Raw genomic sequence first — 21,887 nt, forward strand, 5'->3', positions numbered from 1 at the left:
AGGTATTGGACTGGCCATCACAAAGCCCAGACCTCAATCCCATAGAAAATGTGTCGGCAGAACTGAAAAAGTGTGTGCGCGCAAGGAGGCCTACAAACCTGACTCAGTTACACCAGCTCTGTCAGGAGGAATGGGCCAAAATTCGCCCAACTTATTGTGGGAAGCTTGTGGAAGGCTACCTGAAATGTTGGACCCAAGTTAAACAACTTAAAGGCAATGGTACCAAATACTAATTGAGTGTGTGTAAACTTCTGACCCACTGGGAATGTGATGAAAGAAATAAAAGCTGAAATAAATCATTCTCTCTACTATTGTTCTGACATTTCACATTCTTAAAATAAAGTGGTGATCCTAACTGACGTTAGACAGGGAATTTCTACTAGAATTAAATGTCAGGAATTGTGAAAAACTGAGTTTAAATATATTTGGTTAAGGTGTATGTAAACTTCTAACTGTATATATGCTTTTTTTCCTCATCAATCTACACACAATTGCCCATAATTACAAAGCAAAAGCAGGTTTTTAGACATTTTTGCGAATATATTTAACATTAAAAACTTTAATATTAAATTCACATAAGTATTCATACTCTTTACTCAGTTCTTTGTTGAAACAACTTTGGCAACGATTAAAGCCTTGTGTCTTCTAGGGTATGATGCTACAAGCTTGGCACACTTGCATTTGGAGAGTTTCTCCCATTCTTCTCTGCAGATCCTCTCAATCTCTGTCAGGTTGGATGGGGAGCGTCGCTGGACAGCTATTTTCAGGTTTCTCCAGAGATGTTCGATCGGGTTCAAGGACATTCAGAGACTTGTCCCGAAGCCACTCCTGCTTTGTCTCGTCTGTGTGCTTAGGGTTGTTGTCCTGTTGGTAGGTGAACCTTCTCCCCAGTCTGAGGTCCTGAGCGCTGCCCAGCAGGTTTTCATCAAGGATCTCTCTGTACTTTGCTCCGTTCATCTTTCCCTTGATCCTAACTAGTCTCCTAGGTCCTGCCGCTGAAAAACATCCCCACAGCATGATGCTGCCACCACCATGTTTCACCGCAGGGATGGTGCCAGGTTTCCTCCATACGCTTGGCATTCAGGCCATAGAGCTTAATCTTGGTTTCATCAGACCAGAGAATCTTGTTTCTCATGGTCTGAGTCATTTAGGTTCCTTTTGGCAAACCAAGCGGGCTGTCATTTTACTTTTACTGAGGAGTGGCTTCTGTCTGGCCACTACCATAAAGGCCTGATTGGTGGAGTGCTGCAGAGATGGTTGTCCTTCTGGAAGGTTCTTCCATCTTAGCAGAGGAACTCTGGAGCTCTGTCAGAGAGACCATTGGGTTCTTGGTCACCTCCCTGACCACGGCCATTCTCCCCCGATTGCTCAGTTTGGCCGGGCAGCCAGCTCTAGGAAGAATCTTGGTCGTTCCAAACTTCTTCCATTTAAGAATGATAGAGGCCACTGTGTTCTTGGGGATCTTCAATGTTTTAGAAATTTGTTTGTACCCTTCCCCACATCTGTGCCTCAACACAATCCTGTCTTGGAGCTCGACGGACAATTCCTTTGACCTCATGGCTTGGTTTTTGCTCTGACATGCACTGTCAATCTTGGGACCTTATATATATACAGGTGTGTGCTTTCCAAATCATGTCCAATGAATTGAATTTATCACAGGTGGACTCCAATCATTTTGTAAAAACATCTCAAGGATGATAAATGGAAACAGGATGCACCTGAGTTAAATCTCAAGTCTTTTAGCAAAGGGTCTGAATACTTATGTAAATAAGGTAATAGATTTGCAAGAATGTCTAAACATCTGTTTTTGTTCGTCATTATGATGTATTGTGTGTAGATTGATGAGGAAAACTTTTAATTTCATCAATTTTAGAATAAGTCTGTAACATAACAAAATGTGGAAAAAATCAAGGGGTCTGAATACTTCCCAAATGCAATGTAGATAAGGTTAAATGATCAATCAGGACACATAACACAGTTTCTGAGTTATTATAATGTTCCTATCCTCTTCATATGCTGTGTACTTTTAACACTATATTTTATGATTTTATTTCTTCATCACGTGTTGAAAGTCTTATGAAATGTGATTTTAGTTAGATATATATTTATAAAGCTTCCTTTAAATAACTTGTATTCCTTGAAATAGCGTATCCTGGGGAAAGTGTCTGACCGGTTCAAGGCAACTGGGAACTTGGATTTTTTTTTTAAACGGTCTGTAAGAGGTGCGTGACTGGAAGCAGGGAAGTCAGGCGCAGGAGAGCAGAACTGGGTAATAACCGGAGCAGTTTAATATGAAAAAACCAACTGCACCCAGAACAACAAAATATGGGTATAAAATAACCCGTCGCGAACCAGTCAGAGTGCACAAACACTTTACAAGAAACAATTCCACACACAGACATGGGGGGAACAGAGGGTTATATACACGACAGGTAATGAGGGAATGTAAACCAGGTGTGTGGGAAAACAAGACATAACAAATGGAAAATGAAAGGTGGATCGGCGATGGCTAGAAGACCGGTGACGTCGACCGCCGAACACCGCCCGAACAAGGAGAGGAACCGACTTCGGCGGAAATCGTGACACGGTCATTGAACTCGGAATTCCAAATCGGAAACTCACGATTTGACCTGTTTTTTCCCCCTGTGAGTTACCAGTTGTCTTGAAAGCACCATGAGTAAAGTGGGTGACGATGACCTGTGGGCACTGTACAGCTTCAAGGGGTAGAAGAGGAAACGATCATTTGAAAATAGGAAAATATGCCAAATCCTAATCTGTGAGTTGACAATGAAATGTAATAGGATTTAGCATTCAGAAATTTAAGGGAAGAACAGTACACAAGGTTGTATATTGTTTTCATAACGTGGTCTATTTGATTTGTTAATGGTTTTAGGTGCATGCAGTCGTAATCACAGGAAGGTGAAGGTGAAAGACTTGGAAACTTAAGCCGTGGTTGTCGTCATCCGATCAAGATGATCCGATCACTATCTGATCGAGATTTGTTGCGTCTACACATGGCAATAAAATGTGTCTTATCTGCCCACCGCGTTCGTACTGTGACCAAATTCCCGGGTTCCTCCCTGTATGTAAATGAATCAAACCTGCCTTGGATCTCCCTTATGACACAAGCTGTATACATTGACAGAAACAGCACGCTTTTATTGTCAATAGTTTTACACTCATCGTTACAGCCTATATTTGTTATCCAACGATTTAAGACTGGACGTAATAGGCTACTGTCCCGATATCCTCGACCTGTCCACAGCCGTACAAATAAATATTATTTCATAGATCCTTCTGTTTTAAAAACAGTAAAACCGCTTTGTAGGACTAGGTGCATTGGTTGTGTTTAGGCAGGTCTTAAGAATACCAAAAGTTTGCATTCCGAAGAACCTCTAATATGATAACCTATAGCAAGATGTGTGGTCAAATTATGAAAATGGATAAAAGTGGCAATGGATAACAAGTGCAAAGGAGCATGCAGGTAAAGCAAATACTATGGCTTTTTAAATGAATGAAGTGTAAATCTAAATGTAGCCTAATGAGTCCCTCGTATTGTATATCATATTGGACAGTGGCCTGGCTCATGCTTACAGAAAGCTATGCGCCTTTATGCATCGCCTTTGTTCATGTTTTCATATTTCCATTGTCTTAGGGTCATTTTTGACCCGGCAGTTCTAAAATCATGTGCACACCACAAAAACCACACACACACACACACACACACACACACACACACACACACACACACACACTGAGAAATTGAGATTATGTGTGCTTCTGATTGAACTCAGACAAAACTAAAACTTTCTTGTGCATCAGACAAAATAAACAAAATGTCAGACAAAAGAATTTTTTTTAAAAATGTTTACTAATGGGGAATGCAGTCAGAGGCTATAAATGTGATGCAGATGAGTCCTCCCAGTTCTTTTTGCTGAAGCCATGAGTGCACGTTTCAGTGCCCAACAGGTCGTGGATCCGATTTTTTCAGATGTCCAGGAGGAACAAGAGAACGATGATTTAGAAGAGGAGGAGGTATCTGAAGAAGATTTTAGAAGAATACAACCCAGAGCACGATGCATCATCTTCAGATGAAGAAGAAATCCCCCATGCTGAAAGAAAGACATTTTTGTCAAAGAACATATAATAACACGGTCCTTATCACCATATGACAACCAGGGCAGGATGGCAGCACAAAATGTCATAAGGCTGACCCCAGGTCCCACAAGACATGCAGTTGCCCATGCCCAGGACATCGCCTCAACATTCTACATGTTCATCACACCAGCCATCGAAAAAATCATCCTGTAGATGACAAATTTGTAGGGTTTCCATAAATATGGAGACAACCGGAAAAGGATGGATGAGATTGACCTGCGTGCCTACATACAGGTAGGGCTGCTAATCTTAGTGGGTGTGTATAGGTCCCGAGGCGAGGCTACATGTAGTCTCTGGGATGCAGAGGCGATTTTCCGTGCCACGATGCCACTGAAAGTCTTTCACACTTTCTCAAGAACGCTACGATTTGATAACCGTGGGTCAAGACCTGCAAGACGTGTGAGAGACAAACTGGCGGCCATAAGAGAAGTCTGGGAGAAGTGGGTGGAGCGTCTAACATACTTCAGGCCCAGGGTAGTAGAGGTAACAGTGGATGAGCACTTTAGTAAAGAAAACAATTATGACAGGTGTGTTGTAATAAAAACGAGTGGTGTCCACTGATTAAGTGCAGTCTTTCTGCATTGTGAGGAGGGAAAACCCAGATATGCACAACGTTTAGGATGAATGACAGGTTGTTTCTTCATGAAAAATACATTTGGGGTTTAAAATTCAATTAAGCTGCTTTATTTTCGGGGTTTATTGAAGGCGGGTCATTTTTTACCCTTAGGACAAAGGGGAGTATACAGAATGTTAAGACTAGACAAGGGTTAAATAGTCCAATTCTTATTTAGTATAGCCTGAACTGTACCAAAGGGGGAAAAATGTGGCATGCTGGGAGAACGACCGTGGTTTAGTTTCCTCCAGATCATTGATTAGTGATAACTCTTTCACTCATCGAGGGTTGATAGACTGATATACTAGCATTACAGAATTTAAACTGAACTACAAATGTATTGGAGTTGCATGGGACGGACTATGATGGAGTTGCAGCAGAAGACCACAATGAATGACCAGTGTATGTCCAGGTATAATGTGAAGGCCAAATGTTCCACCTGTACCTTTAGGCAATACAAACCTCCACATACTCATGCCGCAGCCGTTTGACCCTCTCTGAATTCCGCTCAAAAGGCACTCGATAAAGTTGTTTCATTTGAACCTGATGTCTTTTCAGGATGCGTGCCAGTGTTGACTGAGAGACCTGATGGACATTATTGAAAATGGCATGGTCACCGATAATGTTGGCTTGTAGTTCTCTGAGTCTGATAGCATTATTGGCCAAAACCATGTTTATTATCTCTCTCTCTTGTTCTTGCGTGAATATGGGCCTCCTTCCTCCTTGTCGTTCCCGACCCTCAATCCTATGTAGAGAATAATACATGTAACTTACTGTACAATGTCACAGGAAGGGGTATCACAAGTGCTGATATGGTGCATACAATAAGCGGCTGATTACTGTAACTGTAGACAGATCTTCTTTTACCTGTTTTCCTGTCGAAAAGTCCTTATGACAGATGCCACTGTATATCTGCTAAGATTTGGCTGAACTCTCAGTCCAGCCTCCCTCAGCGTCAATCCGTGGTTCACAACATGGTCCACTAGTGTTGCACGAATGTCATTTGATAAGTTTGGTCCTCTTCTTCTTTGTGCACGTTCTCCTCCTGCTTCAGGTCTTCCTCGACCTCTGGCTCGGCCTCTTCCTCTACCTCCTTCTCCTCCTCTGTGTACTCCTCCTCTCACCCTCAGTCTTCTTCTGACTCCTTCCATTGTGGTTGAAGGCAGGTGAACCTACATGCTGCATTTTTATAGTGCTTAAACCTGATTGGTGTGTCTACAATTTAGCAATCATGTGTTTGTGCACCTGATGGCTGTGTTTAACAGATTGGCTCATAGGTGTGGTAATTTGACAGTCAGTGCTTTGGAATTGCAAGGAAGTGACATCATGATATACTTCTGTGTCTGATGTATACAAGTGTGTTTAGTGTTTTGCAAATCACTGTGTGTAATGTTTTGCAAATAGTGTGAAGCTGACAATGTGGTTACAGTTGTGCAAATCTAGCCTTGTGTTTTGCTCCTTGAGTGTAAGGTTTTGCTAATTGTGGGAAAAGTTACATTTTAGTGTGTAAGCAATCGTAAAAAACTGTAATCAATGATCTTAGCCTATGATGCTTTTATGAAACCGGGCCCAAGTCATTTTTATTTATCTGGTTGACAGTGTCAGAGTAGCCACACATTTTGGTCGTTTGTGTAGTATTAAAAAATATTCTGATTATGTCTCCTAAATATTCTGATTATGTAGGCCTAAATGATGTAGAATTGCATGTGTGTAAATCATAACAAAGTTTCTGCTGAACTGTATGCCACTAGGCAAATGTGTGTGTGTGGGGGGGGGGGGGCGAGGCGAGGCTGTGTGAGAATTTGGGCTAGACTATGAGGTCCCTCAGGTTGGGGGTTCTGCAGTATGCTGATATAGGTCTGAAGTCCTGGAGTGGGGGGAATGTATGTTGTGTGTTAGGGTTACAATTAGGGTTATGGGTTAGGAATTAAGGTTAGGTTTAGGGTTTTGGGGTTACTGGTTAAGATTAAGGGTTAGGTTTAGAATTAGAAGTTAGGGAAAATGGGACTTTGAATGGGAATCAATTGTTTGGTCCACACAAGGATAGTAAAAAAATGTGTGTGTGGGTGTGAGTTTGGGTGTGTGTGGTGACAGAGGGTGACCTGAGAGGCCGGGCTAGTTACAGCCTCTCTGCTGGAGACCGCCGGTCTCACAGAACTAGCATTGTTGGCATGGAGCTGCAGACAGACACACACAGAGACAGACACACACACACATACACACACATACACACACAATAACACCCGAGGTGGCAAGACCATTGGTAGAGTCATGTTCTGAATCCCATTTATAAAATGCGAGTTCCCTCCTCTCTTCTCACAGCCTCTCTGTAACACTCCACTTCTCAATAACACACTCATTGTGCCTCTCTTTCTCTCAGACACACACAAACACACACACACACACACACAAACAAAAAGACACCATTCATATTAAGCCATGGTTGGTTAATACCCAGACTGTTATTGTAGGTGTAGTTCACTAATCATTTGTGACTGAGTTGCAATCAAAAGCAATTATTGTGATGCTATTTGAAACAGAAATGTTGACAACATAACTCAACAATATTTGTTATGACACATTTAACAAATATCAATAAAACACCAACAGCATATCAATCGTCGTCATCGTCCAGTTTTATTAATAACATATTTGGATTGTTACATTTTTGTGAGTTTGAAATATTTGCTTTAAGATGGAACTGTGTGTTGTGTGTGTGTGTGTGTGTGTGTGTGTGTGTGTGTGTGTGTGTGTGTGTGTGTGTGTGTGTGTGTGTGTGCGTGCGTGTGCGTGTGCGTGTGTGTGTGTGTAAGAGAGAGAGTGAGAGACGGGAATAACAAACTGGTACTGTAGTGTGTGAGTTCTCTCATTGGCTGCAGAAGTGGACGTCAGCACCTTTCACTACTCCAGTGTTACCCCTCTCACCTCTGACTGTAAAGGGGAAACAAGTGTTAAAGTAGCTCTGAGGAGAGCAAACTAACCTCCAGCAACCGCACGGTCTGCCGCGCATAAAAGAGGAGTAAAAGCGGACGCCTTTATTACAGACACTTTATTACAAGTAATTCCTCGGATGCGCGTTTTCTCCCTTGCGTAAAGGATTTTGTGTTTGGTTCTGAAATGGCAATCTGGTTCGAGTTTACCGCGCACATGCTTTTTCTAATGCTAGGTTGTTGTCTTGGAGCTTTGGAGGGTCGGACCTCGAGCCGAACCCCATGGGGCTTGCAGGGACAGGGCAGCGATGCAACCGATTCTCCATTTGACCGAGACAAAGCTAATCAGGATGTGGTCTCACAGCACATGTACAGGCTGTATGAGAAATACGACAGAGATCTGAAACGACTCAGAGAGGGAAACACTGTCAGAAGTTTCAGAGCCAGCCAAGGTGAGTGTAGCTGTGGTATAGCTGTCTATGATGCTGGACAGGGAAATTAATGTCGATAAATTAGTAATATCCTCAACTCTGATATGCTTCTTAATTTCTTGAGATGCACATACGTTGCGGACTATGTCTGTTCTTCAGAGGGAAAGGCGCTGATGAGATAGGCATGGAGAGAAACGCAACGTGCATAGGCGGTGCCTTCACTCACCAAGTTATGATGAATTTATGGTTATATTATATAACAACCGAAAGGTCCTTATGTTTTTCAATAATATCAATTATGTACTGCCCCCCCCCCCCCCCCCCCCCCCCTTCTAGTAGGCAACCTAATTAATTGAAATAGCCAACCGCGGGCTGAAAACAGCAGACGCATGTGGTCAGACACCCCAAATAGGTAGGATTGTTTTGGAACCGTCTGAGAATGCCACAGTGCTTTTTATGACGCACTTGGGCAGATCTGTATGTGTCGCTTCAGCTGTAGTGTGGTCCTGCCACGGCTCCAGCCGCAGACGCGCAACAATGTGTGTAGAATTCGCCCCCAAGTGGAGCCCAGCTGCCGCGCTGGCCGCGACAACAATGCGGTAACTAGGAGACAGGGGGACACCAATAATGCACCATATCTATTTTCCTAAAGAGGCCACTGTATCCTGGGCTGGAGTATGAAGGCTTAGCACGCAGTGTTGCCACATTGACTTTTGTTTAATTTATTTAACCTTTATTTTATCAGGGAGTCATCCTGAGACCAAGGTCTCTTTTACAGAGGATCCCTGAATTAAATAAATGACAGAAAATACACACATCAATGTAAATACAAAATGCATGCAGAAATTACATGGTCATAAAAATCAAGCACATTCATCACTAATAAGGTCCTCAATCAGCCTTCTGAATTGCCCTAGAGGCACCAAAACATCAAATTTAAGAACATTTTGAAGATTGTTCCACACATTCGGTGCAAGAAAACAAAAAGCTGATTTACCTAAATCCCTGAGACCTGGTGTGGTAACTCGTATGTCTAAAGTTTAGTAAAGATGTTAGGTACAGTGAGACTTTTTGTAAAAGGGGTTTATAAATGAAAACATAGCAATGTATCAACCTATGTGACATCAAGGAGGGCCAACCACATTTCTGGTAGAGAATGCAGTGATGAGTTGTCACAAGCGTCGTAGTGATCAGACCAAACTGCAGCGGGGATGTGAAACGTCTTCTTTTATTGAAGAAAAGAAACAAACGCTTGAACAAAACACCGCCGAAAAACAGTCCTGTAAGGTACTATAGACTATACAAAGAACAACTACCCACAAAACCCATGGAAAAACACCCCTACTAAATAGGACCTTCAATTAGAGGCAATGAGGAACAGCTGCCTCCAATTGAAGGTCAGCCCAATTAACTAAACATAGAAATATAAGAACTAGAACGAACATAGAAATATATTAACATAACCCCAAAAAACCTGAAACACACAAAACAAACACACCCTTGCCACGCCCTGACCAACTACAATAACAAAATGACCCCTTTACTGGTCAGGACGTGACATGAGTACAACAATTGTCACACTTAATAAAGCGCAGTGTGCTATGATAAACTGCATCTATAGAAGAAACCCATTTTTATTCTCAGCTTCATAACTAACTCATCAATATGCTTTTTAAAAAACAGCTTTTCATCTATCCAGATGCCAGATATTTGTAAGCAGGGACAAGATCATTATGGACGTATGCTTAAATCAGTCATTTTTATGTTCTCTAGAGAACAACATATACTTAGTTTTACCTACATTCAATACTAATTTCAGGTCAATAAAGTTTTTCTATAGTAAAATGAAGACAAAACTGGTCAACCGTGGGGGTAATAGCATACACAACAGTATCATCAGCATACAAGTGCACGTACAATTTTTTTACAGACAACATTTTAATGTAAACAGTAAAAAGTACAGGACCCAGAATCAACCCTTGTGCGACGCCTTTCGCAATATCCAGGAAACCTGATTTAACACCATCAGTAGATACACATTGAGTTCTATCTGTCAAGTCATTTTTAAACCAGCTACATGCAGCCTGGTCTAGGCCAATTGAGGAATATAGAATAATAGTGAAGACATTAAAACTATGAAATAACACATATGGAATCATGTAGTAACCAAAACTGTGTTTATATTTTATATTTGAGATTCTTCAAATAGCAACCCTTTGCCTTGATGACAGCTTTGCACACTCTTGGCATTCTCTGAACCAGCTTCACCTGGAATGCTTTTCCAAAAGTCTTGAAGGAGTTCCCGCATATGATGAGAACTTGTTGGCTGCTTTTCCTTCACTCTGCGGTCCGACTCATCCCAAACCATCTCAATTTGGTTGAGGTCGGGGGATTGTGGAGGCCAGGTCATCTGATGCACTCTCCTTCTTAGTAAAATAGCCCTTACACAGCCTGGAGGTGTGTTGGGTCATTGTCCTGTTGAAATACAAATAATTGTCCCACTAAGCACAAACCAGATGGGATGGCGTATCGCTGCGAATGCTGTGGTAGACATGCTGGTTAAGTGTGCCTTGAATTCTAAATAAATCACAGACAGTGTCAGCAGCAAAGCAGCCCCACACCATAAAACCTTGGATTATCTAAGCATTTGTATTTCCCACCGTAAAGTATGGAGGAGGCTCCATACTTTACGGTGGGAAAACACATGCGTAGATCATCCGTTCACCCGCACCGCGTCTCACAAAGACACGGCGGTTGGAGCCAAAAATCTCCAATTTGGACTCCAGACCAAAGGACAAATTTCCACCAGTCTGATGTCCATTGCTCGTGTTTCTTGGCCCAAGCAAGTCTCTTCTTATTAGTAGTGGTTTCTTTGCAGCAATTCGACCATGAAGGCTTGATTCACACAGTCTCCTCTGAATAGTTGATGTTGAGATGTATCTGTTACTTGAACTCTGTGAAGCATTTATTTGGGCTGCATTTTCTGAGGCTGCATTTTCTAAGGAACTTATCTTCTGCAGCAGAGGTAACTCTGGGTCTTCCTTTCCTGTGGCGGTCCTCATGAGAGCCAGTTTCATCATAGCGCTTGATGGTTTTTGCGACTGCAAATTTTCCGTATTGACTGACCTTAATGTCTTAAAGTAATGATGGACTGTCGTTTCGCTTTGCTTATTTGAGCTGTTCTTGCCATAATATGGACTTAGTCTTTTACCAAATAGGGCTATCTTCTGATTACCCCCCTACCTTGTCACAACACAACTGATTGTCTCAAATGCAATAAGGATAGAAATTCCACAAATCAACTTTTAAGAAGGCACACCTGTTAATTGAAATGCATTCCAGGTGACTACCTCATGAAGCTGGTTGAGAGAATGCCAAGAGGCTGCAAAGCTGTCATCAAGGCAAATGGTGGCTTTTTGAAGAATCTCAAATATAAAATATATTTAGATTTGTTTAACACTTTTTTGGTTACTACATGATTCCATATGTGTTATTTCATAGTTGTGATGTCTTCACTATTATTCTACAATGTAGAAAATAGAAAAACCCTTGAATGAGTAGCTGTTCTAAAACTTTTGACCTGTAGTGTATATGGCCACTCCTCTCCCTTTCTAGAATCTGTCACATCTAAATACATTAGAATAATGTACTTCAATGTCTTTATCAGATACAGAACCATTTAAACATGTTTCAGAGAGAACCAGAATGTCAGGACACGAGTCCTGTACCCAAATGTCTATTTTTTAAATAATACTTCGCACATTTAGGTGCATTAGCCCAAGCCCCTTACGAGATTTAAAGTCAGAGGGGGTATTCAGCTCATTCCCATAAGAGCTAACAGGCATAGGGTCTCCTGCAGCTATTCGTTGAATGAGCTGAGACTTTGCCAAGGTCCCGGGCCAACCACGTGAGAGCAGAGTAGTCTGAGTATTTGACAAACCTCCCTTAATTCGCTGGATGCAGTGGCTGGGGCGGGAACTGGGAGAGCAGTGTTGGCAGAGCTCAGTCTACCTGGATGAAGATCCCGCCAAAGGAGTGGAGCTGCAGCAGGGGATCGGAGTGGCTGCTGGTGCTCAGTTCTGGGTGTGCACAGGAGGCCTTGGTGTGCCTCCTGTTGCAGGGTTGGGGCTGCCATGTGGGGCAGGAGTGTCCCAGGCCTGTCCTGGGCATGGGAGTAGGGAGGGTAACCAAAACTAGTCTGAGAGGGAGGTTGTGGGGGTAATTGAGGAAGGTGGTGTGGAGGACAGTGTGGCTGGCAAAGCTCCAAACTCTCAGCATATGAGGGCTGATGATGTGAATGATACTTGGTGTGGACTGCATCATGTGGTGCACTACCCTCAACAGTGTTTTGCCAGACCCTAGGGTAGTGGTCGGTGCTGGGTTGAGCTGGGCTGAGTTGAGGTGGGCCGGGTCGTTGAGCTGTGCTGCGACGGACCTGGTCTGGTTGAGCTGTGCTGAGTCGGACCTGGTCAGGTAGAGCAGTGCTGAGGCGGGCCTGGTCTGGTAGCATGGGAGGGAGGTTGTAGGGAGAATGGAAGAGGGTGGTGTGGAGGGCAGTGTGGCCAGCAATGCTCCAAACTCTACATGTGGCCTCTTTGACTGTGTATGGCTTGGGCATAGCTCAGTGTATCTGCATGCAGTTCCCGGGAGAGAAGTGGTGGAGGGTGGTGTAGGGGGGCAGTGTTGCTGGCTGTTCTCCGGTCTCTGTTAGGCACCACCGGGTGCAGGTCTAAAGGAGCGTCTGATTTGTCTCAGGGAGTTGGTGGCTGGTCTGCTGCTCCTGTGGGGTGAGGTGGACTGGCCACCCAGAGCAACATCCTTTAATGGCCTGGCGAAGGTGGGGACTACCTCTGTACAGGTGTACATTGTCATAAAGACAGTCATAAATCTCTCCTTTGGAGCCGTGAGATGGGGATGGAGGTGGTCAGCTGGGTTGGTGCATTGGTTGGGTTGGTCGGTTGGTTGGGTTCGTTGGTGGGTTCTGATTCAGCTGTTGGCCTGGTCCTGGGTTTTTGTGGGACTCTTTGTAGAGTGGATGGTGGTGGCTGAGAAATGCCTGCCTTAGTTCATATAGCTCTTTCTGCAGGTTGTGCATGTGGCATCAGCCAGTTGACTGTACCGGATAGTTCCTCTCTAAGGCTGCACACTTCCATCCTGAGAGCCTAAACATCCTGACAGCCTAACTGTCTTCCTCAACATTTTCATTGCACACTGCAGCTCCCGGATCCCATCCCTATGCTGATGCACCAGGCTGATATCCTCCTTTATAAGATGCTGTGGTACTGCAGGTGTCGTGTGTGAGAGAGGCATGCTCAGGGCTGTCTCCTGCAGGCGAGGGAGGGAGAGGGACACTGGGGACTACATACTGGAGCACAGAGGGAGTGGAGGATGTTGTAGGTAGTGACAGTGGAGAGGTTTTAAGTTCAGCAACAAAAGGTTTTATTTAGTCGAACTAGTGGACAAATTGATCCAGACTGGCCTCCGAAACTTGAACTATCACAGTGCTGTTATTATATATATACTGCTCAAAAAAATAAAGGGAACACTTAAACAACACATCCTAGATCTGAATGAAAGAAATAATCTTATTAAATACTTTTTTCTTTACATAGTTGAATGTGCTGACAACAAAATCACACAAAAATAATCTATGGAAATCCAATTTATCAACCAATGGAGGTCTGGATTTGGAGTCACACTCAAAATTAAAGTGGAAAACCACACTACAGGCTGATCCAACTTTGATGTAATGTCCTTAAAACAAGTCAAAATGAGGCTCAGTAGTGTGTGTGGCCTCCACGTGCCTGTATGACCTCCCTACAACGCCTGGGCATGCTCCTGATGAGATGGCAGATGGTCTCCTGAGGGATCTCCTCCCAGACCTGGACTAAAGCATCCGCCAACTCCTGGACAGTCTGTGGTGCAACGTGGCGTTGGTGGATGGAGCGAGACATGATGTCCCAGATGTGCTCAATTGGATTCAGGTCTGGGGAACGGGCGGGCCAGTCCATAGCATCAATGCCTTCCTCTTGCAGGAACTGCTGACACACTCCAGCCACATGAGGTCTAGCATTGTCTTGCATTAGGAGGAACCCAGGGCCAACCGCACCAGCATATGGTCTCACAAGGGGTCTGAGGATCTCATCTCGGTACCTAATGGCAGTCAGGCTACCTCTGGCGAGCACATGGAGGGCTGTGCGGCCCCCCAAAGAAATGCCACCCCACACCATGACTGACCCACCGCCAAACCGGTCATGCTGGAGGATGTTGCAGGCAGCAGAACGTTCTCCACGGCGTCTCCAGACTCTGTCACGTCTGTCACGTGCTCAGTGTGAACCTGCTTTCATCTGTGAAGAGCACAGGGCGCCAGTGGCAAATTTGCCAATCTTGGTGTTCTCTGGCAAATGCCAAACGTCCTGCACGGTGTTGGGCTGTAAGCACAACCCCCACCTGTGGACGTCGGGCCCTCATACCACCCTCATGGAGTCTGTTTCTGACTGTTTGAGCAGACACATGCACATTTGTGGCCTGCTGGAGGTCATTTTGTAGGGCTCTGGCAGTGCTTCTCCTGCTCCTCCTTGCACAAAGGCGGAGGTAGCGGTCCTGCTGCTGGGTTGTTGCCCTCCTACGGCCTCCTCCACGTCTCCTGATGTACTGGCCTGTCTCCTGGTAGCGCCTCCATGCTCTGGACACTACGCTGACAGACACAGCAAACCTTCTTGCCACAGCTCGCATTGATGTGCCATCCTGGATGAGCTGCACTACCTGAGCCACTTGTGTGGGTTGTAGACTCCGTCTCATGCTACCACTAGAGTGAAAGCACCGCCAGCATTCAAAAGTGACCAAAACATCAGCCAGGAAGCATAGGAACTGAGAAGTGGTCTGTTGTCCCCACCTGCAGAACCACTCATTTATTGGGGGTGTCTTGCTAATTGCCTATAATTTCCACCTGTTGTCTATTCCATTTGCACAACAGCATGTGAAATTTATTGTCAATCAGTGTTGCTTCCTAAGTGGACAGTTTGATTTCACAGAAGTGTGATTGACTTGGAGTTACATTGTGTTGTTTAAGTGTTCCCTTTATTTTTTTGAGCAGTGTATATCAATGTTACATTTGGGGGTGGAATCAATATACAGTTGCCTCATTGTTCTGTTTTCTGACATTTTAAGATCATTGTTGGTCTTGTGGAGAGCTGTGTGCCAAGTATTAGGATCGTGAGAAGGTCTCCTTTTACTCCCTTGTTCGCTTTTAGGATGAAGTCCGCCCTCAGAGTCTCTGGAGATTCCCTTAGCAATTTCTTTTAGATTTTTTTCTCAGGATACGTGATGGCAAGGTCTCTGAAATAATGCTTAGAGAATGCATCTATCTTCATCTCCGTGTTGACCTCTTTAAACAATGCACACTTCTCTAGAATTATGTGCGTGTTCCCCTTGATGAACACAATTATTTAAATAATGCACCTATAGATAAATTCACTTTGCACTTTTATGAACAATGAAACAACACATTACACATAAATTAAGATACTTTCTCAATGTTCAGAATGTTTCACCGCTTCAACCTCCTTTCCAAGTGCTCTTTTGCTTGTTTTTTTTTCATCTGAATGCTTGTTTCCCTATCAAGCCTGAACTATCCTCCAGAAATCCATTAGAAATCCTTCCACTTTCTCCATCTGCTGGTTTTGTGTTTGTTTATTTATGTCCTAATTCTTGTTGTTGTCCTTTTTGGGGGGTTTATAGTCCTCCTATCCCATTCCTTCCTTGGGTTGCCTGATGATTCAGCAGTTACATTTATATTACATTTAAGTCATTTAGCAGACGCTCTTATCCAGAGCGACTTACAAATTGGTGCATTCACCTTATGATATCCAGTGGAACAACCACTTTACAATAGTGCATCTAAATCTTTTAAGGGGGGGGGTTAGAAGGATTACTTTATCCTATCCTAGGTATTCCTTAAAGAGGTGGGGTTTCAGGTGTCTCCGGAAGGTGGTGATTGACTCCGCTGTCCTGGCGTCGTGAGGGAGCTTGTTCCACCATTGGGGTGCCAGAGCAGCGAACAGTTTTGACTGGGCTGAGCGGGAACTGTGCTTCCTCAGAGGTAGGGAGGCGAGCAGGCCAGAGGTGGATGAACGCAGTGCCCTTGTTTGGGTGTAGGGCCTGATCAGAGCCTGAAAGTACGGAGGTGACGTTCCCCTCACAGCTCCGTAGGCAAGCACCATGGTCTTGTGAGCTTCAACTGGAAGCCAGTGGAGAGAGCGGAGGAGCGGGGTGACGTGAGAGAACTTGGGAAGGTTGAACACCAGACGGGCTGCGGCGTTCTGGATGAGTTGTAGGGGTTTAATGGCACAGGCAGGGAGCCCAGCCAACAGCGAGTTGCAGTAATCCAGACGGGAGATGACAAGTGCCTGGATTAGGACCTGCGCCGCTTCCTGTGTGAGGCAGGGTCGTACTCTGCGAATGTTGTAGAGTATGAACCTACAGGATCGGGTCTCCGCCTTGATGTTAGTGGAGAACGACAGGGTGTTGTCCAGGGTCACGCCAAGGTTCTTAGCACTCTGGGAGGAGGACACAATGGAGTTGTCAACCGTGATGGCGAGATCATGGAACGGGCAGTCCTTCCCCGGGAGGAAGAGCAGCTCTGTCTTGCCGAGGTTCAGCTTGAGGTGGTGATCCGTCATCCACACTAATATGTCTGCCAGACATGCAGAGATGCGATTCGCCACCCGGTTATCAGAAGGGGGAAAAGAGAAGATTAATTGTGTGTCGTCTGCATAGCAATGATAGGAGAGACCATGTGAGGATATGACAGAGCCAAGTGACTTGGTGTATAGCGAGAATAGGAGAGGGCCTAGAACAGAGCCCTGGGGGACACCAGTGGTGAGAGCACGTGGTGCGGAGACAGATTCTCGCCACGCTACCTGTCAGGTAGGACGCAATCCAAGCGTGGGCCGCGCCGGAGATGCCCAACTCGGAGAGGGTGGAGAGGAGGATCTGATGGTTCACAGTATCAAAGGCAGTCATGCAAGAACCAAGTCGATCAGTCTCTCAAAATCTCTCCAAACCATTTGCACAAAAGAACATTCCTCTATATGAGCAGAACACAGCAATGCACTAAAATAACAAAACTGTTCACATATAATATAGAAATGTCAATTTAAGGAGGAGCTCTTCTTAAGTGGTTATCAGATAGCATATCATAACACATGTTTTTTTTTTTACTGCAGAAGCCATGTAATCTAAGGAGAGATGTAAGGGAGTTTTGACAACAACAAGAGATATGTAAAAACATTAGGTTAGTGTCTTGGTGCGGGGCAGACAGTGTTGACTGTATTAGTGTCTTAGGGGAAGCTTTGGGGGAAAACTGAAATAAGCATTTCCATATGCCTGAGGCTGGATACAGAGTAATGTATATCTCTTAAGTCACTCCATACATCCGCAGACGCATAAACAATGGACAATACGTCTGCTGTTTGCCTAGTGTACATCATGAATATGTTACTCATGCCTCCCTCCCCCCACTCCTCTGCACCCTTCTCCCTCCCTCACTCACTCCCCCTCTCCTCTACTCTCCTCTTCTCTCTCCCCATCCCCCTCACCATCTCCCTTTCCTTCCCCATCTCCCTAACTCTTCCCCTCTCCTCTCCTCTCCTATAACAGCCAGAGAACAATGGGTTCCCGCTCCAGAGTCTGGTTCCACTTCCCACCTCGGGAATCACTGTGCCTCTGCCTGCTCTTTAGGTGTTAAGGCCTGGGTCACTGTGAAAGACTCTCTGAAGTAACACATTTCTCCCCCTGTAGACTCGTCTGACCAGAGGACGTTTTACCATCTGAACCTGACGTCTCTCCAGGACTCAGAGCTCATCCTCTCTGCCACGTTTCATTTCTTGTTCGACCGGTGCCCACGGCCAAGGGCCTGGTTCAGCAAACGCTTAAAAATCCCGGCTTGTCGCTCTCTACACTTCCACCCTGCTCCCTCCATCCACCTCTTCATTCACTCCAACCCCTCTGGGTCAGGGTTCAATCCAGGGTCGCAGGTGTCATTGCTAGGCAACGTGACATTTCATCCTAACCAGAGAGGGTTGTGGCAGATGCAGGACATGACTGTGGCAATAAAGGAGGCCAGGGAAAAAGGCAGCCCTTTTGTGTCGGTGGAACTGGACTTTGGGCTGCAGTACCACAGACAGCCAGAGGACACGCTGTCGGGGGCCAGTCTACCTTATTTGTTGATGTATGCAGACGACCATGCGCTAGATGAGCCCAACAGTGTGGCACAGACTTTACAGAGGTATGGCCCTGAGGCTGAGGTGAAGGAAAAGACTTCTCACCCTTCTCTTCTTCCCCCTAAACAGGGGTCAAAGGGTCGTGTGAGAAGGGGGGTACCATCCCGCCCAGACTCCATCCAGAACAACGAGCTACCAGAGGTGGAGTACAGGCCTAGCGGATCCAGGAAAGAGGACCTGTTTGAAACCGCCTACCACACCCTGAAACCTATCAATCCCAAGCCTGGGAGGAAGGAGAGGACGAGGAACGGCCAGGACGGAGAGGAAGAAGTGAAACATGGAGAGAGGGATAGAGGGAGTCAATCGCCAGTTCTGAGCTTGGACGAGAGGACCCCAAAGAAGAGCAGCGATGGAGGAAGTAGGTTGCAAGACAACAGTGAGGGAAGGAGTGATGGAAGAAACGATAGAGGGAAGGCAGGAGGAAGTAAGTCTCCAATGCTGAGTTTTGATGAGTGGACAATGCGTAAGGCGAAGAAGAGACAGTGGGGATCGGAGCCCCAGATTAGGAGCTGCTCTAGGAGGACACTCAGGGTGGACTTTGCCGACATCGGCTGGAGTGAGTGGGTCCTGGCGCCTAAAGCCTTCGATGCCTACTACTGCGCTGGAACCTGTGGATTCCCCATGCCCAAGGTAAAGACTAAGACTAGCTGGATTTGAACCCATGTGAAATCCAGTCTTTGGTAGCCTTCTGAGCTAAAGACTAGTCTCAATACACATGGCCAATGTTAGAGCACAGAGCAGAGCTTATGTAAGGCAGAGAGGATACCCTCACATGACAGGGGAGAATGTTTTAATGGTTCTCAATTTAGAACTTCTCCATTGCTCCCAGTCTGATGATATGTCTACAACATTTATGAAATAGTATAAATCAGTAGATACATTACTGGCCAGTGCAGACACACTTACATGTATGTTATGTTTTTCTACTTGCACTTTATTAAATTAATAACCATTGTGCTTCTAAATCATAGATAGCTTTTATCAAGGCTAGTCTTCCTTCTTTAAAAAAAAAACAGATTAAACTTAATGTAATTTTTCCTGTTGAATTATTACAGGCATTGCCAGTTTTATTACAGGCATTGCCTCTACCTACATGTTCATAATAACTCAATTGCCTCAACTAACCTGTGCCCCTGCACATTGACTGTACAGTATATAGCCTCGATACTATCATTTTATTGCTGCTCTTTAAATATTTGTTATTTTAAAATGTTCTAATTTATTTTTTACTTCTGTTTATTTTAGTAAATACTTTCTTAAGACTTATTTTTCTTAAAACTGCATTGTTGGTTAAGGGCTTGTAAGTAAGCATTTCACCGTAAGGTCTAAAGCTTTTGTATTCAGCGCATGTGACAAATAAAATTTGATTTGATTTGAAGTTACAATGCTGTAACCTCTCTCTCTCTCTCTTTCTCTACCTCACCGGCCCTTCCCATTCTCTCTCCATTGCTTCTCTCTCTCCCAGGTGCTGCATCCCTCTAACCATGCAACCATCCAGAGTATAGTCCGTGCGGTTGGGATAGTTCCAGGGGTCCCAGAGCCCTGCTGTGTCCCAGAGAAGATGAGCCCTCTGGTGGTTCTCTACCAGGACCAGGGAGGTAACCTGGTGCTCAAGGTCTACCCCAGCATGTCTGTGGAGAGCTGTGCCTGCAGATAGACCCAGAGGACAGAGGGGAACAATGTTGGCCAAAACAGGATGGAATGGCAGGAATTTAAAAGGACAAAAAAGGGAAGTAATAAAGACAGAGATATATTCATAAAAGGACAGATGAGTTGAAGTGTCTGTCCATCTCTTCGTCCCTTGTATCCCTCAGGCGTTTGACACTGAGATAGTTGAACGTAAAGAAGCGTTGAAGAAGCACATTATCTGTTGTTGCAGCACCAGTCATGTCGTCCAGTAGCAGTAGACACACACCACCACAATATTCTCCCCATCTACCATACGCTCGACAAAGCAGCATCACCACTTCAAGGACTACAGGTACTGAGAGAGCTCTCTCCCTCCAAACAACAGAAAATGAAAACAAGGGTTTCTTATTGGACAAGTTCAGATAGTTCCACCCCACTTCGCTCTTTTTCTGACAATATTTTATGTTCCATGCCTACTGAGCAGGAACCTGGATCCTCATTCACTAATACTGAACATACTGTACTGTACATCCCTATACTTACCCCTATCTGAACAATGCACAAAGGGATGGAGCTCATGTTTTGTGTTCATGTTTTTTTTTTCACCTAGATTCATTGGTCGCTCAAGCTAGAATTACGGTAAAAGACCTCAGTGTTCTATATAGGCAGCTTACAAAGTACATGTATTAAAAACACAGAACGCCTTAAAACAGATGCATTCTTGTGGCACTATAAGGTTAAGCATACTGTACGTATCATAAGTATTTGTTTGAGGGACGTTTGTGTTATGTTGTAAAAATGTTATTATAAAGTTTCTTTCTACTACTAAAACTACCCTCAAGTGAATCATAAAGATAGCTTCTGGAATTAATTTGTCTTTTTATTCCCTCCTTAATAATATTTTCAAGCCTGCTATGTATAAGTGGAAGAAGAAAGCCAGAAATATTTTCCTATATTGTATGTGAGAGTATTTTGAAATTAATTTGTCTGGGTTACCATATTATAACATTTTTTTTCATCGCTTTGGTGCAATTTTCAGAAGCATGTGGTAGATTTTCACAACTCTTAGTAAAAGCCTCAAAACTGATCAGCCAAAGGCAGATGTTTCAAAACTCTAAGCACATTTTTATTGACCAAGTACAACACAAATTCATAGTCACTTTTTCACCAAATTTAATCAGTGTTTCATCTAGAAATATACTGAGCAAAAATATAAGTGCAACATGCAACAATTTCAATGATTTTACTGAGTTACAGTGCGTATAAGGAAAGCAGTCAATTGAAATGAATTCATTAGGCCCTAATCTATGTATTTCACGACTGGGCAGGGGCGCAGCCATGGGTGGGCCTGGGAGGGCATAGGTTCACCCACTTGGGAGCCAGGCCCACCCACTTGGGAGTCAGGCCCAGCCAATCAGAATGAGTTTTTCCCTACAAAAGGTCTTTATTACAGACAGAAATACTCAGTTTCATCAGCTCTCCGGGTGGCTGGTCTCAGATGATCCCGCAGGTAAAGAAGCTAGATGTGGAGGACCTGGGCTGGCGTGGTTACCACTGGTCTGCAGTTGTGACGCCGGTTGGACGTACTGCCAAATTCTCTAATATGACGTTGGAGGCGGCTTGTGGTAGAGAAATGAACAGTCAGTTCTCTGGTAACTGCTCTGGTGGACATTCCTGCAGTCAGCATGCCAATTACACGCTCACTCAAAACATGAGACAACTGGCAATTTTTTTACCCCTTTTTCGTGGTAGTCTTGTCCCATCGCTGCAACTCCCGTATGGACTCGGGAGAGGTGAAGGTCGAGAGCCATGCATCCTCTGAAACACGACCCCGCCAAGAAGC

General features: G+C 44.5%; 1 protein-coding gene across 1 annotated transcript; it reads left to right on the forward strand.

Annotated features, from left to right (window-relative positions):
* Positions 1-7,732: 7,732 nt before the first annotated feature.
* On the forward strand, positions 7,733-20,912 carry LOC115194029 (growth/differentiation factor 10-like). The gene is made up of 3 exons (XM_029753293.1): positions 7,733-8,153; positions 17,934-19,045; positions 19,881-20,912. Exons 1-3 carry the CDS (start codon positions 7,889-7,891, stop codon positions 20,070-20,072), a joined length of 1,569 nt encoding a protein of 522 aa, XP_029609153.1. The 5' UTR covers positions 7,733-7,888; the 3' UTR covers positions 20,073-20,912.
* The last annotated feature ends 975 nt before the right edge of the window (positions 20,913-21,887 follow it).

The sequence above is a fragment of the Salmo trutta genome, chromosome 5 (assembly GCF_901001165.1).
Source record: "Salmo trutta chromosome 5, fSalTru1.1, whole genome shotgun sequence".
NCBI classification, from domain to species: domain Eukaryota; kingdom Metazoa; phylum Chordata; class Actinopteri; order Salmoniformes; family Salmonidae; genus Salmo; species Salmo trutta.